This window comes from Hemitrygon akajei, chromosome 1 (assembly GCF_048418815.1).
Source record: "Hemitrygon akajei chromosome 1, sHemAka1.3, whole genome shotgun sequence".
NCBI classification, from domain to species: domain Eukaryota; kingdom Metazoa; phylum Chordata; class Chondrichthyes; order Myliobatiformes; family Dasyatidae; genus Hemitrygon; species Hemitrygon akajei.
The window spans coordinates 140,863,231-140,875,861 of record NC_133124.1 but is presented as its reverse complement, the minus strand read 5'-3'; the positions used below and the strand labels follow the sequence as shown (position 1 = coordinate 140,875,861).

At 38.2% G+C, this 12,631-nt stretch overlaps 1 protein-coding gene across 8 annotated transcripts in view; it reads left to right on the top strand.

Moving 5' to 3' along the window:
• Positions 1-12,631, top strand: part of LOC140731158 (oxidation resistance protein 1-like) — a 520,392-nt gene that overhangs the window by 501,706 nt on the left and 6,055 nt on the right. For 7 of the 8 annotated variants that reach the window (XM_073052584.1, XM_073052557.1, XM_073052566.1 and 4 more), the window contains 2 exons: positions 11,403-11,555; positions 12,057-12,152. In XM_073052584.1, the coding sequence (XP_072908685.1) occupies positions 11,403-11,555; positions 12,057-12,152 (249 nt within the window). The remainder of the gene's footprint in view (positions 1-11,402; positions 11,556-12,056; positions 12,153-12,631) is intronic. The other variant, XM_073052590.1, reaches the window with a different exon arrangement.

The following is a 12,631-nucleotide window of genomic DNA, read 5'->3' as shown; positions in this document are numbered from 1 at the left end:
AAGAGAAGTTAAACATAGTGTTAAATTAAAGGAAGAGATTTATGAAATTACCAGAAATAGCAATAGGCTTGAGGATTGGGAGCACTTTAGATCTCTTCAATTTCTTGGTTCACCTCTACTAAAGAAAGGTAATATGCAGTGTTGGAGTAGATTGGTGAGAAACTTAAACCTGGGTTATATGAACCCAGGTTGGTGTGCAGTTGTGTGCAAAAAAAAATTGCCCAAAACATCAAAGGCCTAGTAAGAGGGAGGAACTCAGGATTAAATAATTCTAGAGCTTATTGTTAAACTTGATGGCTGATAAAGTCCAAGGATCATTGTCCCAATATTTTTTTTTATTTATTTTTTATTTTTTTTTATTTTTTAGGTCTTCATTCTTCTCTCTTTTAATCTTTTTATTAGTATTAAAAATATTATGAACAAAATACAATTAAAATATTAATAAGGGATTACAAACATATAAACTCCCATTACACATGAAGGAATACATAAACAATGAATACAGTATAAGTAAGCTTTCCCAAAACATAAAACATATAGTATATATATGAACAAGGTAAATCTAGATATTCCATAATATATAATATAAAAAAAAGAGAAAAAAAAATAAATCTATATTTGAAAGTTAACTAATCTACTAATCTAATATCTAAGAAAAAAAAACAAAAAAGGAAGAAAAAACTAAAAAAAGAGAGAAAAAAAAGGGCTGTTCATAGTATCTCACAAGCATACATAAACATCAATGTCGTCAACTCCGATCCTCTCAACATACATACGATTAAAGCTGAAAAAACCAATAAGCCTGGCACAGGGCCATTACATCATATGAAAATATTGAATAAATGGTCTCCATATCTTTTCAAATTTAATAGAAGTATCAAATACAACACTTCTAATTTTTTCTAAATTTAGACATAACATAGTTTGAGAAAGCCAATGAAATACTGTGGGAGGATTAATTTCCTTCCAATTCAACAAAATAGATCTTCTAGCCATCAAAGTGAGAAAAGCAATCATTCGACAAGCAGAAGGAGATAAGTGAAGTGAGCCCATCATCGGTAAACCAAAAATTGCGGTAATAGGATGGGGTTGTAAATCAATGTTCAGTACCGCCGAAATAATATCAAAAATATCTTTCCAATATTTTTCCAAAATCGGACATGACCAAAACATATGAGTTAAAGACGCGATTTCTGATTGACATCTGTCACAAATAGGGTTTATATGAGAATAAAAATGAGCTAATTTATCCTTGGACATATGGGCCCTATGCACAACCTTAAATTGTATTAATGAATGTTTGGCACATATAGATGATGTATTAACTAATTGAAGAATTCTATCCCAATTCTCAATAGGAATAATAAGATTAAGCTCTCTTTCCCAATCATTTTTGGTCTTATCAAAGGGCACTGAGCGTATCTTCATAATTATATTATAAAGTTTTGATATAAGCCCTTTTTGAAAAGGGTTTAATTCAAACAAACTCTCCAAAATATCTGAAGACACAAAATTTGGGAATGAAGGAAGTACCGTACTTAAAAAATGCCTAACCTGTAAGTATCTAAAAAAATGAAATCTAGACAAATTATATTTATTTGCTAATTGCTCAAAAGACATAAAACAGTTGTCCAAAAATAAGTCAGAAAATCTTAATGATCCCTTAGTTTTCCAAGCCAAAAAAGCTTGATCTATAATTGAGGGGTGGAAAAAACAATTAGATACAATAGGACTATTTAACACGAATTGAGTCAACCCGAAAAATTTCCGAAATTGAAACCATATACGTAAGGTATATTTAACTATCGGGTTGTCGATTCGATTCGGCAATTTAGAAAGAGCAAAAGGGAGAGATGTCCCTAAAATAGAACCCAGAGCATAACCAGATACCGATTTAGTTTCCAAACTCACCCAATGAGGGCCAAAAGGACCATCCCATTCTTTCAACCAACATATCAAATATCTAATATTAACTGCCCAATAGTAAAATCTGAAATTGGGTAATGCCAACCCACCATCCTTCCTTGTCTTCTGTAAGTATATTTTACCTAACCTGGGATTTTTATTCTGCCATATATATGAGGAAATTTTTGAATCAACATTAGTAAAAAAGGATTTCGGAATAAAAATTGGTACCGCTTGAAAAATATATAAAAATTTAGGTAAAATAACCATCTTAATAGCATTAATCCTACCTATCAGAGACAAAGATAACGGTGACCACTTAGTAAACAAGCCTTTAATCTGATCAATTAAGGGTAGAAAATTAAACCTAAATAATTCTTTATGGTTTTTTGTAATTTTAATCCCTAAGTAAGTAAAAGAGTCTTTAACTAATTTAAACGATAAAATACCATAGTTTGGGACCTGTCTATTCAAAGGAAACAATTCACTCTTATTAAGATTTAACTTATACCCAGAAAACTCACTAAATTGAGCCAACAATGATAAGACTGCTGGAATAGATTTCTCAGGGTTAGAGATGAATAATAATAAATCATCTGCGTATAAAGATACCTTATGAATATCTGTTCCACGATTAATACCCAAAATATCCTGTGATTCTCTGATGGCAATTGCCAAAGGTTCTAAAGCGATGTTAAATAGTAATGGACTAAGAGGACAACCTTGTCTAGGTCCCAATATTTTCTGCTTTCGTTTTGAAAGTTTAGCCATGACCTGTTAGAAACAATAAAATTTGTGACTAGGGCTGACAAAAATGTATTGACTACCTTCCCCTACATGGAATGTTAATTATGTTGTTTTTATTTTGATTCAAGCTGTCCATTGGATTTTGTTGCAAAGAAACATCAATCTTTTAGAAAATTAATTTAGTAAAATCATAAATCATGTTCCACTTCGTCATCTTCTGATTTGGAAGAATCTTTTATTTATCAAAAATTTAATTTGAAAGCTACAGCAAATTTAAGTTAGTAAAACAAAAAATTATAATGCTCAGCCACGTCAATAATTTCCACTCTGTCATATGTTAATTTTATTGAACATAGTGTATTCTATGTAATAAGTCTGTTGACTCATCTTTGACTTGTCTACAAGATGGCAGCTTAGATAGACAATAGGTGCAGAAGTAGACCATTTGGCCCTTCGAGCCTGCACTGCCATTTTGCGATCATGGCTGATCAATTACTATCAATAATTGATAGATGGAAGCAGTGGCCACACCAGCTCCAACCAGTGGTAAAATTTCTTGTCCTGTTCATCTTTTCTATGACCCTAAAACACTGCTGAACATTAAGAACACTAAAATCCGCATTTACCTTGCTAGTGAGAGGAATACGAAGGTGCTGCACAATTGCAGACTAATGCGGGGAGCAGGCTCTCGTTCTATGCCGCGGTCTACTACAACTACTCGAGGAAGTGGTGTGCTTGAATGCAGAAGTGTGGTAAGGGCACTGGTATTAAAGTGAGACTTGAAACAGATGCCAGCAGGCTTGCACTCCCATTGATTCTATTCACTAACTTCTGATCGCTGGAAAATAAACTGGATTGTCTGTGTCTGAACCAGCGGGAGGGCCGTTGCGTGCTCACTCTGACGGAGTAGTCATATCTTAAAGACTACATCTTAGATTCAGCCATCTGGCTGGAATGCCTAATCTCCTTTCAGGCCAACAGAAATGCTGCGACATCCGGCAAGGCTCGTGGAGGAGGTCTGTGTCTACGTCAATAGCTGCTCACCACAAACAGTTTTAATGATGAATTGCAGGCCCTCCTACATACCAAAAGAGTTCACTGTCATTAAGACTTATTGCTGTTTAGAATCCCCCCCCACCATGCTAGTGCTGGGAAAGTCCTGTAGGAGTTCAGTGCATTCTAAAACCTCGAAGCCACTCACTCCGATGGTGTCATTGTTGCTGGTGACTTTAATAATGCCAGTGTTCTACCAGCAGGTCAACTTCACAACCAGAGGAGAGGATATATTAGACCTGGTTTATACCAGATTTCCTGTAGCACTGTGCTATTCCCTGCACTCATCTTGAATAACCATTCTTACACCACTTTCATCAGGCTGAAATCAGCACAAGAGGTTGTTCATTGGTGACACAGCATGAGGTTTAAAAAGAGTTCGAGAGCGTTCAGCTTTGGTAGGCTGAAATCAGCAGGGGTCAAAAAAATTTTAAGCGGAGCAGCCGTTGTTGGAGTGGGCTAGTGTTAGAGTGACTTGGCTTTGGCTCAATAGGCTTGGGCAAGCACAGGTGGAGGTTTTGCGTAAGAAAGTTTCTAGTAAGTTTTTTTTCTATTAGAATATGGCTAGTGTGCTGAGAATGTAGGAAGTTCCTTGTGTGCGATGTGGGAAATTTGGGAAACCTCCACTCTCCCTGATACTATAACTGCATGAAGTGCATTAAGCTGCAGCTCCTCGGAGACAGTGTTAAGGAACTGGTGCTGTAGCTGGATGACCTTCAGCTCATATGGGAAAATGAGGAGGTGACAGATTGGAGCTACATTCACCCCTAAGTTACAGAAGGCAGGTCGAGAGGGAAAGGGAATAAGTAGCCAGTGCAGTGTATCCCTGTGGCTGTTCCTCTCAATAACAAGTATACTGCTTTGGGTACTGTTGGAGAGAGAAAATGACCTACAGGGGAAGGCCATGGGTACTGGATCTCTGCCACTGAGTCTGGCTGTGTGTCTTTGAAAGTAAGCTAGGAGAAGAGTTGTGCAGTAGTGATGGGGCTCCATAATTCAAGGAGCAGAAAGAAGATTCTGCGGATGTGAAAGAGACATCCATGTGGTATGGTGCTTCCCACGTGAAAAGTCAGGGATGTCTTGGAACAGGTCCATGGCTTTTTAAGGGAAAAGGATGAACAGGTGGAAGTTAGGATACATATTGGTGCCAAAAACACATAGGGAAAGGAGAAGGTCCTGAGGAGAGAATATAGGAAGCTAGGCAGAAAGTTCAAAAACAGGACCTCCAGGATAGTAATCTCTGGATTGCTACTTGGTGCTACACACCAGTGAGGGTAAGAATAGAATTGTTTGGCAGATGAATGCGTGGCTAAGGAATTGGTACAGAGGGCGATTTCTGGATCATTGGGATCTCTTCAGGGGAAGATGTCATACCTTCCTTGTCATACCTGTACAAAAAGGATGGATTACATTGCAACCTGAGGGGGATCAATATCCTTGTGAACAAGTTTACTGGAGCTGTTAGGAAGGGTTTAAACTAATTTGGCAGGGGATTGGGAACTGGAGTGATGGGGTTAAGGATTGGGCAGTTGGTGAACAACTTGATGCAGTGTGTAGTGAGGAAGCACAGGTGAAATTTCAGTTAGTGGGATGAGTTGAAGTGTAACAGGGAACCAAAATCAAGTAGAGTGATGAATACAGAACTGAAGGTACGATATTTAATTGTACGCAATATATGGAATAAGGTAGATGATTTTGTGGCATAGTTAAAGAGATTGGCAGGTATGATTATGTGAGCTTCTGAGTTATGACTGAAGAGAAATCATAATTGGGAGCCTAACATCCATTGTATTAAAGGATAGGCAGAAGGAGTGGGGTGGCTCCATTGGTTAAAAAATGAAATCAAATTCTTGGAAAGACATAGGACTGGAAGATGTAGAATCCTTGTGGGTACGGTTAAGAAACTGCAAGGTAAAAGGACCCTGATGGGAGTTGTATACAGACCTCTGAACAGTAGCGAGGATGTAGGCTACAAGTTACAACAGGAGGTGTAAAATAGGGCAATGTTGAATAATCATGGGGTATTTCAATATGCATGTAGATTAGAAAAATCTGGTTGGTGCTGGAACCCGAGAGGTAATTTGTGGAATGCCTATGAGATAGCTTTTAAGAGCAACTTGTGGTTGAGCCCACTAGGGGAATGGCAGTTCTGGATTAGGTGTTGTATAATGACCCAGATTTGATTAGGGAGTTTAAGGAAAAGAAACAAAAAGGAAGGCAGTGATCATAATTTGATAGAATTCGCCCTACAGTTTAAGAAGGAGAAGATAAAGTCAAATGTATCAGTGAAGTAAAGAGAACTACAGAGGCATAAGAGAGTAGCTGGCCAAATTTGATTGGAAAGGGACACTAGCAATGATGATGGTAGAACGGCATTGGCTGGTGTTTATGGGAGAAATTTGGAAGGTGCAGTAAAGGTACATCCCAAAGATGAGCAAGTATTCTAAAGCAAGGTTGAGCAACTGTGGCTAAAAATGCAAGTCAAAAGACTGCATGAAAGCAAATGGGAGGGCAAATAATATAATAAAAATTACTGACAAGATGGAGGATTGGGAACCTTTTAAAAACCAACAGAAGTACCTAAAAAGCCATAAAGAGAGAAAAGCTAAGCCAGCCAGTAATACAAAAGGATACCAAACGTTTTTTCAGATATAGGAAGAGTAAAAGAGAGATGAGAGTGGATACCATACCACTGGAAAATGATGCTGGAAAGATAGAAATGGTCAGCCATTGTGTGGTAGAATTTTGCAGAGTGCCAGAAATACAAGCTTGTCAGGGAGCAGAAATAAATGTTGATGCTATTTCTAAGGAGAAGGTGCTTGTGAAGCTGAAAATCCTGAAGATAGATGTCACTTGGACCAGATGAACTACACCCCAGGTGAAGAAATTAAAGGGGTTAAAGAGTAATTTCGATGTTGCTGACACACCAAAGGATGCGGTGTTTTCTGAACATACTAGACGTTGTTCTCAAAATTGCTAGACCAAGGTTTAAATAAAGAACAGCCTGATGAGACAATGTCCTAACGCAGGTTCTTAGAAGTAAACGGGAACTGTCCATGCTAAGCAGGTTCTTAGAACAATGATTCGCTAAATGATCAATTACCATATAAGTATCTTACATAATTGCACAATTGCTTAACTAGTGTACGCGACTACATGTGTATAAAAGAGCCATGCTTGTACAAGTAATTGGAGACCCCTGTGCAGACTCCAAAAGAGTGCTGAAGGAAGGTTCTCCCTAGTAGCGAGCTACTAATAAAAAGCTGTTGCTTTATCTTCCGTAGTACTGTGTGTTCTTGCATCAGGTAACGAGGAATAATTAGAAGTAAGGTTTAACAATTAACAGGGTTCTGAAAGATGTAGTTCAGAAGATTGTAGAGGCATTAGTAATGATCTTTCAAGAATCACTATATTCTGGATTGGTTCTTGAGGACTGGATATTTGTACATGTCGCTCCACTCTTTAAGAAGGGAAATGATACTCCAGTTTTTTTCTGAAGGGGAAATCTTGCCTGAAAAATCTTTTGGAGTTTTTTGTGGAAATAACAGGCTGAAAAGACAAAGAAAAATCAGTGGATGTTGTTTTTGGATTTTCAGAAGGTCTTTGGCAAGGTGCCACAAATGAACCTGCGTAAGAAAATTAGAACCCATGGTATTGCAGGAAAGGTACTTGCATGGATAGAACAAACACGAGGAAATATGCAGATGCTGGAAATTCAAACAACAACACACACAAAATGCTGGTGGAACACAGCAGGCCAGGCAGCATCTATAGGGAGAAGCGCTGTCGACGTTTCGGGCCAAGGCGTCAACAGCGCTTCTCCCTATAGATGCTGCCTGGCCTGCTGTGTTCCACCAGCATTTTGTGTGTGTTGTTGCATAGATAGAAGATTGGTTGAATGGCAACAGGCAAAGAGTGGGAATAAAGGGAGTCTTTTATAACTATATAACCATATAACAATTACAGCATGGAAACAGGCTATCTTGGCCCTTCTAGTCAATGCTGAACACTTACTCTCACCTAGTCCCACCTACCTGCACTCAGCCCATAACCCTCCATTCCTTTCCTGTCCATATGCCTTTCCAATTTTTTTTTTAAATGACAAAATCGAACCTGCCTCTACCACTTCTACTGGAAGCTCTGCTTAGCTGCATGTGACTAGTGGAGTTCCACAGGGTTCGGTGTTGGGACTGCTTTTTACATTGTATGTCAATGATTTGAATGAAGGAATTGATTGTTTTATGGCCAACTTTGCAGACAGTACGAAGATAAGTGAAGGGGCAGTTAGTGTTCAGGAAGAAGGGCATCTGCAGAAGGACTTAGATTGGAAGAATAGACAAAGAAGTGACAGATGGGATATAATATTAGGAAGTGCATGGTGATAGACTTCAGAAAGAATAAGGGTGCAGACTATTGTTTAAATGGGGAGAAAATTAAATAATCAAGGTGCAGAGGGACTTGGAAGTCGTGCAGGATTCCCTAAAGGTTAATCTGCAGGTTGAGTTGGTGGTAAGGAAGGCTAATGCAATGTTAGCATTCATTTCTAGAGGACTAGAGTATAAAAGCAAGGATGTAATGTTAAGGCTTTCCAAGGCATTCATCAGACCGCTCTTGGGAGTGTTAGGAGCACTTTTGGTGGTTTTGGAGAGGGTCCAGAGGAGGTTAATGAGAATGATCCCATGAATGAAAGAGTTAACCTATGAGGAGCGTTTGATGGCTCTGGGCCTGTACTCACTGGACTTTAGAAGAATGAAGAATAAGGGGGGATCTCACTGTAGCCTATTGAATATTAAAAGTGGATGTGGAGAGTATGTTTCCCATTGTGAGAGTCTAGGGCCAGAGGCTACAGCCTCAGAATTAAGTGATGTCCATTTAGAACAGAAATGAGGAAAAATTTGTTTAGTCAGAAGGTGGTGAATCTGTAGAATTCATTGCCACAGATAGCTATATTGAAGGCGATGGTTGTAAGATTCTTGATTAATCAGGGTGTCAAACGTTGCAGGGAGAAAGCAGGAGAATGGAATTGAGAGGGTTCATAAATCAGCCATGATGGAATGTCAGGGAAGACTCAATGGGTCGAATAGCCTAATTCTGCTCCTCTGTGTTATGCTCTTATGATAACAACTCGACTCTCAACATGGACAAGATAAAGAAGATAATAGTGAACTTGAGAAAGGCACATGTCAACCACTGTTGATTGCACATCAATTGTTCTGCTGTGGAGAGAGTGAAAAGCACAAAGTTCCTTGGTGTGTACGTAACAGATGATCTAACCTGGACGCACAACAACTCCTCATTGCTCAAGAAGATATAACAGCTTCTACACTTTGAGGAGATTGAGGCATGCAAGGTTCCCTGCCCATATTCTAACAACTTTCTACAGGCACACCATCAAGAGTGTCCTGTCTGGCTACATCATTGTGTGGTACAGAAGCTGTAAAGTATTGGATCTCAGGACTCTACAGGGAATAGTAATAACTGCTGAGAGTATCATTGGGGTCTCCCTCTTCCCCGGCCCCCCCCCCTCGCCATTTGTGATATTTACTAGAAGCATTGCAGTTGAAGTACCCAAAGCATTGTTGCTAATCCCTACCACCCACCCCACTATCTCTTTGACCCACTACTGTCAGGACTAGGATTGGCAGACTGGGTAACAGCAACAGCTTCTTCCTTCTGGCTGTGAGACTAATGAATACCCTGCCACCACTGAGTTTGTAACAGTGAGCTGTTTATTTGTGTTCTGTTTTACTACACGCATTTGGATTTAAATTTTATTAACTTAAAGTATAAATATTGTGGTTTATGTGCTGTGTTTGATGTGTTGTCTGGGTGCATTGTGGTCCGGGGGAACATTGTTTCATTAGGTTGTATATGTGTACAGTCAGATGACATTAAGCTTGAACTTAGTATAATTTTATTGAACACTAGACAACGGGGTGACCTGTTGGGGCACCCTTTGAGAGAAAGGTAGTGCAGTCTGATGTGACCAGAAAGAACATTAAATTTTCAAGAGTGCTACTGGTATTGCTTTGCTTTGGAAATTGAAGAAGAAAAACCAGTTTATTAAAAAAGAAAAACGCGTAGCAAGGCAAATATAGCTCCTCCTCGTTTAATGAAGGACACTTCTGATGGCAACATTTCTGGTTGGTCTGCCAGCCTTATGCCTCTCATTGTCATTCTGGAGACGTGCAGTCCTTTCATGCGACGTCTCTTCATCTCTTCTGCTGTTTGTTCTTTGTCTCTGATCCTGGAGACGTGCATTTTTCAGCTCCTTTGTCTCTTCCTCTCCTCCTCTGTCTCTTCTCTCATCATTTTCGTCCTGATCCTGGAGTCGTGCGGCCCTGGCCTCATCTGATTCTTGTTCTGTCCCTCTCCTTGCCGCTTCCCGACAATGTTTGGCATCATCACTTGACCATAGTGTCCCTCTTTTTTCACGCGGCATAATTAGGCTGACCATAGTTTTTTTTACCCTAATAGTGGATAGAAGATACAAAGCAGTAATAGCAAAGGAAGCTGATTATTCTTGATGATGTGGTTGGCGTTCTCCTAAATGGACGTGATATAGTCACTGCTGTCCTTTGACTGTAGCAAAGGGTTTTATGGGTGTCTCAAAGTACGTCATTACGGGTTACGGGATGTTATGCTTAAATTTAGAGACGATCCGATACTCAGTTTTTGAATCTAGTCAAGACTTTTATACATTGTGGGGACCATTTTTGAGCTATTTTCAAAGCCTTTGATTTGTTGTAAAAGTACAGATGGTGGCTAATAATATATTTTATTATGATAAGGGGCTTTCCCCCCCTTTTTTCTTGCTTTTCCTAACAGGTCTGACTTTGGTAGTGGGTTTAGATTTTCTTCTGTATAACAAAATTATTATATTTCAATATTATGATTTAATTTTTATGAATACAGCATTTTGTGATTGTAACTGTAATTTTAATACAATGTATTTGGTACTTTTTTTGGACTTATAAATTATATCTTGTACTCTGTATTCCTTTATGCAGAAACTAATAAAAATATTGAAAGAGAAGTAAGTCATTACAATAAGATTTAATGATCTCTTATTGATGGGTGGCAGTTAGATCTGTCCCAATCCTGCACATGCTGATGGTGATATGTGACCACTCGAAATAGAGCTGCCCTGTCCTTTTGCTCCGGTTGGTGTCGCTGCTGAGGTTGGCTGTGCGCATGCATCGTGGTGTCGCATCCCGATTTCCATGATGGCAGATCAGCTCTCGGGTGAAAACGGAGCAGTTGGCGAATGAGCAATTTTATACGAATATACAACCCTGAACTTTGCGTGCATTCTGTAAGTTAGCGCATTTTAAGTCGATTTAGCCAAAAAAAAGTGCCACTGTAATGCACCGTTTGGGCTAATTGGAGGTCACAGACAGAGCATGAGAATTTTAGTAATATATAGGTAGTGTATTCATGAAGTAAACATGTTAACAGATCTTTGGAGTTGGTCTTTGTGGTAAAGTTATAAGTGATTATTTTGCAGAAATTAGTTTCTGTTTGTATTACAGAATTCTACTGTTCTTTTGGCTTAGCAAGTGCTTTTTTTGCATCATTTAATGATGGCAATTAAAATGGACTCCCATGCTAACTAGGAATATTACAAATGTTAAAACTGTAATTTAATTCTGTGTCAGTCAATTCATTATTAATGACTTCTTTTGACTGAATTTCAGCTTGCTAAAAATCTGCCTCCTCGAACTGTTGGTTACCCATGGACTCTAATTTACAGCACTTCAAAGCATGGCATGAGTCTGAAGACACTGTACCGTAGTATGACAGGTGTCGATACACCAATGCTGCTAGTTATTAAAGACAGTGATGGCCAGGTACAGCAAAGACATTTAAAAGACAGAGGTGTTACTTTTATGTCATATATGAAAAAATATACTGTTAATTTTGCACAAAGGTAGTATTTCAAAATAGTAAAATATACACATCATATAGTATTTCACTCACTCTGCCTTGCTGATTTTTAGAATTCTGACATGTTATTTTTTAATTTCAGTTGGGTGATGCTTTGGTACTATGAGTGTTGTCACTTGATATGATGCATGATATTTCAAGCCATGATAGCTGGCTTTGTTCCCCATTGCTATACAGACCCTTCCATCTACTCCACCTCAACAATTTGCATTCAGTTGTGGAATATAAAACTGCTGGAGGAACTCAGTCTGTTGTGCTTCCACTCAGTTTTGGGCCTGTGAATTACTGCACTGAGAGTCTCAGAAGTTAATAGCATCAGCAGCCTATGAATATAACTTGCTTACAATTTTGGTAGTTTAAGAAATGTTCAAATTAATTTCTATTATCCTGTTCTATGCCTACAGCTATTTGGTGCACTAGCATCAGAGCCATTTAAAATTAGCGATTGCTTTTATGGCACAGGGGAGACGTTCCTTTTCACATTTTATCCAGAATTTCAGGTAAGAAAACAAATTGATCGGATCCACTGCCCAGTGTTAAATGTTGTTACTTAATAAACAATATAAACAGTGCAGCCAAGTTTTTGGACTACTGGAATATTTGAATTTAACAAACTGTTGAAATTCCATAATTTGAACAAAAAAGTTGACTGAAGTAAGTGATTATAACATTTGTAATGGTGTTGACATTTTGATTAAGAAAAATAAATTCAGTTGAATCTTTTACAAATTATTTTAATGTCAATCACATGTAGCATTCAGTATTGATCAAGGGTATAAAATGTGATTGCATTGAAATTTTCAGACAGTGATTTGAAAGAACAAGAGCTTTGTTTTCCAACCTTTTTCTTATTGAAACTTTTTTACAACTCCAACAATAATGCAGTTGTCATATGTACATGTCATAAATATGTATTGATATATATCAATGGTCTTTAAATTTCAAATGAACAGATTCAATTTTTATATATGTGGCTGAT